Genomic DNA, 4,858 nt, shown 5'->3' with positions numbered 1-4,858 from the left:
GACTGTAACGTGCACAGCCTGTTGCATACAGGGCCTTCGTTGCCTCATCTGAGTGACTAAACGCTTTTTCCATATTAATGTGCAGATAAAGGGCCTGTAATTGGTTAAAAAAAAGTTTTTTTCGTCCAGAGCAGTCCTTTTGCTAAATGGTTTGTATATCTTTGGGCATCTCCACATTGTCAAGCTATTGGTATTACACAATACGTCTTATACCTTGACTGCAAAAGCCAACTTTGTCATATCATAGAAGTTTGTAAATGCAGCCATGGGAAAGTCAACAAAGGTAATTTTTGCAGCTTTCTATCGAGGTCTCTGATGCGCTGTATGCGCTGTATGCGCTGTATGCGCTAGTGTACAATCTAATAACATCGCTGCATTCCATGATACAAGAAATCTTGTAATATTTATTAATATTTATTAAGCTAACAACTATAACACAAGAATATAGGTTAGGTTTATAGATTTAAATAATGTTTAGCGTATTTCTCCGTGGCCATTCTATCCGGTTTTATATTCCGATTCGTGTACAGGAATCTTGTCCATTAAAATAAAATATCTTGGACATACAGGTACATGTTCTAGATCTCTGGGAACAAAACTATTCCTGCAGAATTCTTCTATTTGTTCCACGCTGTATTTTGATCCAGGAACCAACACAACGCATGCGCATATCTCTTGATCAAACATAACATCCGGGACTTACTGCCATGACGTCATTTATTGAAATATCCCGAATCATTCATAATGAAAATCCAGCAGAGTCAAAGGCGCCCTTATTAAGTTTTTCATCTCCAAAATATCTTTTTCAGTAACCCCTTTGTTTTGACAAGGATATTGCCGATAGTCCCGGGGGGTACTGGGGCATTATTCTCAAAATTGGCCAATGGAAGGAATTAAAGGAGGATTTCGCTGGTTTCAAGCCTGTAGATAGATAGTGGTGTGGTAAACCTGGTTGCCAACTTAATGAGTAACAATTCAACATCCCGTTTCTACATTGCACAACACAATGGGGCAGTATACAATACAAGGGCTAGTGCATAACACAAGGGGACAGTGCACAGCACACGGGACAGTGCACAAAACAAAGGGACAGTGCACAACACAATGGGACAGTGTACAATACAAAGGGCCAGTGCTTAGCACAAGGGGACAGTGCACAACACAAGGGGACAGTGCTCAGCACAGAGGGACAGTGTACAGCACAAGGGGACAGTGCACAACACAAGGGGGCAGTGCACAACCTAAAAGGACAGTGCTCAGCACAATGGGACAGTGTACAACACAAGGGGACAGTGCACAACACTATGGGGCAGTGTACAATACAAGGGCTAGTGCTCAGCACAAGGGGACGGTGCCCAACACAAGGGGACAATGTACAGCACAAGGGGACATAGGACAACACAAGGGGACAGTGCACAACATAAGGGGACAGTGCTCAGCACAGGGGGACAGTGTACAACACAAGGGGACAGTGCACAACACAAGGGGACAGTGCACAACACAAGGGGACAGTATACAACACTATGGCATAGTGCACAACAAAAGTTTCTCGTGTTCATAAAATACATTAAATTGTGGAAACGTGAAATGCTGTACAAAATCAAGTTGCCCGTGTAACCCTGTCTTGTTACGGACGATTTACAATGGAAATATAATGCGAAATCAACATTTTACTTGGAATGCACAATTATCATCATTTTTTTAAGCATTTGAATGTATTATTGCCCTGTATGAGAAGCTTTCTTTTAACTCTTGAAGGAAAAACACTGAAAAACCAGGACATCATACAACAGGTGAGTTTCTTTACATCAGGGGTTTTCAACATGGGGTTAATTAGTATTTGACAGCCCTGATATATGTCTACTGCTAAGTTGAACATACACATAGATGAACATATTAAGGATTTAGTAGGGAAGGTGGTAATACAATTGCTCAAGGATCATGAAAAGGATGCGACCATATCTGCTCTCGACATCTCGCCCACGAGCAAGGGAGGAAACTCGAGCGAGGAAAAAGGCAAAGAAAAAGGCGAAAAAAAGGCGAGGAGGCGAGAAAGCGAGGAAAAAGGCGAGAAGGCGAGAAAGCGAGGAAAAAGGCGAGGAAAAAGGCGAGAAAGCGAGGAAAATTTTTGCTTTCTCGACTTCTCGCCTTTTTTACTCTCGCTTTCTCGCCTTTTTCCTCGTCTTTTTCCTGGCCTTTTTCCTCGCTTTCTCACCCTTTTCCTCGCCTTCTCGCCTTTTCCATCGCTTTCTCGCCTTTTTCCTCGCCTTTTTCTTCGCTTTCTCGCCAACCTGGTATATGTTCAACCTGGTGTATGTTCTTCCTTGTATATGTCCATCCTTGTATATGTTCAACCTGGTAGTGGACACATATCAGGGCGGTCATATATACCGCCTCACCCTTTTCCTCGCCTTCTCGCCTTTTTCATCGCTTTCTCGCCTTTTTCCTCGCCTTTTTCTTCGCTTTCTCGCCAACCTGGTATATGTTCGACCTGGTGTATGTTCTTCCTTGTATATGTCCATCCTTGTATATGTTCAACCTGGTAGTGGACACATATCAGGGCGGTCATATACACCGCCTACCCCCCCTTCCGAATACGCAAAACATAATTTAAATTGTTGTCAATTTTTGGTCGCAACTCGAAGTAAACAAGATAGTGACTCAATTTAATACAACTTCGCGTCAGATTAAATATATATTAACATTGAACTCACAGAGTATAATATCTGTCCATCTAAATAACTCAACTTGAAATTTAGTGTGACGTCCTCAATGAACAGCTTTCAATTCATTGGTGGGGGCGAGTGGGGTGTTATCTTGCGTCCCTTTGTGGACTATTCTACTCAGTATACTATTATAGTTACGGTTGATGTACAATTGGACTACAATTAAATATATGGACTGTTAAAAACAATCTACATATCTACGACTGGAAAATGTCAAACGCTTCGACTGTTTTTCAAAAGCAAGTTGCCCGTGTAATTCTGTGTCGTTACGGTTGATGTACAATGGGACTATAATTAGAAATATATGGACTGTGAACGGATTGTTTTTAATTTGTTTAAGGTAGCTCGTTATTGTATTCACTAGTTTGACTGAATATCCTAACAATCGGTGAGTTTCTTTACATGTTCATTATCCTCTTTACATGTTCATTATCTTCTTTACATGTTCATTATCATCTTTACATGTTCATATCTTTTTTACATGTTGCAACGGAGTTGTTGGCTATCTGCTGGAGGTGTTATTGTTTTTCTAGTCCAATAGGGCAGTAGGCTAGGTATGCCTAAAGACTGACCGACTTCAGACTACGGCTATCCTTTTTCCCAAGACACAATGAATTAGAGGCAGATTCAAATATATAACAATCCTTCTTTATTTCCGTCAAATGCACACAAAATTCTACTAACACTGAACTATACAATCTAATACTCTATACAATCTAACACTAAAGTTCCGAAACTGAAATTCTAGAAATACCCAAAAAAATGGAATCTACACAGCTTACCGACTCCTACCAATGCTAAAGAATGAGTGTTATGTCCTTCCTTCCTTGCTTGCCAAATCGAGAGTCCCCAAAAATATGTTTTTATCCCTATATATATATCCTCCGATAGGTGTTGCTCTGAACAAAGAAAATAATTTGAATTTCCCTCCAAATTTGGGCCGACATCTGGAGACACTAGTCCATTTTCTATTGATACCAAGTACTCAATTAACAATACCCAAGATGTTAATCTTATAGTAAGTACTTATAGGTAACAATAGACCTGTCCAGATAATTCTAGAGTATAGCAAATGCTACTATACCCTTTTGTTCCATTACGACCCCAGGAGGTAATAGCATTAGCGGTCTTTTGTCTCCAGCCATGTTCATTATCCTCTTTACATGTTCATTATCATCTTTACATGTTCATTATCCTCTGTACATGTTCATTATCTTCTTTACATGTCCATTGTCCTCTTTACATGTTCATTATCATCTTTTCATGTTCATTATCCTCTTTACATGTTCATTGTCCTCATTATAATGTTCATTGTCCTCTTTATAATGTTCATTATCCTCTTTACATGTCCATTATCATCTTTACATGTCCATTATCATCTTTACATGTTCATTATCTTCTTTACATGTTCATTGTCCTCTTTATAATGTTCATTATCCTCTTTACATGTCCATTATCATCTTTACATGTTCATTATCATCTTTACATGTTCATTATCATCTTTACATGTTCATTATCTTCTTTACATATTCTTTATCCTCTTGACATGCTCATTGTCTTCGTTCCATGTCCATTGTCCTCTTTACATGTTCATTATCTTCTTTACATGTTCATTATCCTCTTTATATGTTCTTTATCCTCTTGACATGTTCAATATCCTCTTTACATGTTCATTATCTTCTTTTCATGTTCATTATCATCTTTACATGTTCATTATCCTTTTTACATGTTCATTATCCTTTTTACATTATTCATTATCTTCTATATATGTTCATTATCCTCCTTAAACGTGCATTATCATCTTTGCATGTTCATTGTCCTCTTTATATGTTCATTATCTTCTATATATGTTAATTATCCTCTTTACATGTTCATTGTCCTCTTTATAAGTTCATTATCTTCTTTACATGTTCATTGTCCTCTTTATATGTTCATTATCCTCTTTACATGTTCATTGTCTTCGTTCCATGTTCATTATCTTCTATATATGTTCATTATCCTCTTTACAGGTTCATTATCTTCTTCCTCCCTATAAATCGGTACTATTTGCTAATTTTCTACTAAATTTCCACCGCAATCATTTTCATGTCGGACAATATAGCCTGGTTAAATTATCCTGATCTGGATGTTCG

At 38.3% G+C, this 4,858-nt stretch overlaps 2 protein-coding genes across 2 annotated transcripts in view; one reads left to right on the top strand and one right to left on the bottom strand.

The window, feature by feature from the left end:
- LOTGIDRAFT_86297 (hypothetical protein) overlaps nucleotides 1-1,518 on the bottom strand; it is a gene marked incomplete at both ends in the record, with an annotated part of 4,329 nt that extends 2,811 nt beyond the window's left edge. Inside the window, 2 exons of the mRNA XM_009045366.1 lie at nucleotides 1,172-1,328; nucleotides 1,361-1,518. Coding sequence (XP_009043614.1) covers nucleotides 1,172-1,328; nucleotides 1,361-1,518 — 315 coding nt within the window. The remainder of the gene's footprint in view (nucleotides 1-1,171; nucleotides 1,329-1,360) is intronic.
- A 2,280-nt stretch (nucleotides 1,519-3,798) lies between these two features.
- Nucleotides 3,799-4,371, top strand: LOTGIDRAFT_102265 (hypothetical protein; the record flags this gene model as incomplete). Its single annotated transcript, XM_009045365.1, has 1 exon — nucleotides 3,799-4,371. One exon carries the CDS (start codon nucleotides 3,799-3,801, stop codon nucleotides 4,369-4,371), a length of 573 nt encoding a protein of 190 aa, XP_009043613.1.
- Nucleotides 4,372-4,858: the final 487 nt, after the last annotated feature.

This window comes from Lottia gigantea (assembly GCF_000327385.1).
Source record: "Lottia gigantea unplaced genomic scaffold LOTGIsca_1, whole genome shotgun sequence".
NCBI lineage: Eukaryota > Metazoa > Mollusca > Gastropoda > Lottiidae > Lottia > Lottia gigantea.
Note: the sequence above shows the minus strand (reverse complement) of the source record. Positions and strands in the feature narration are given on the sequence as shown.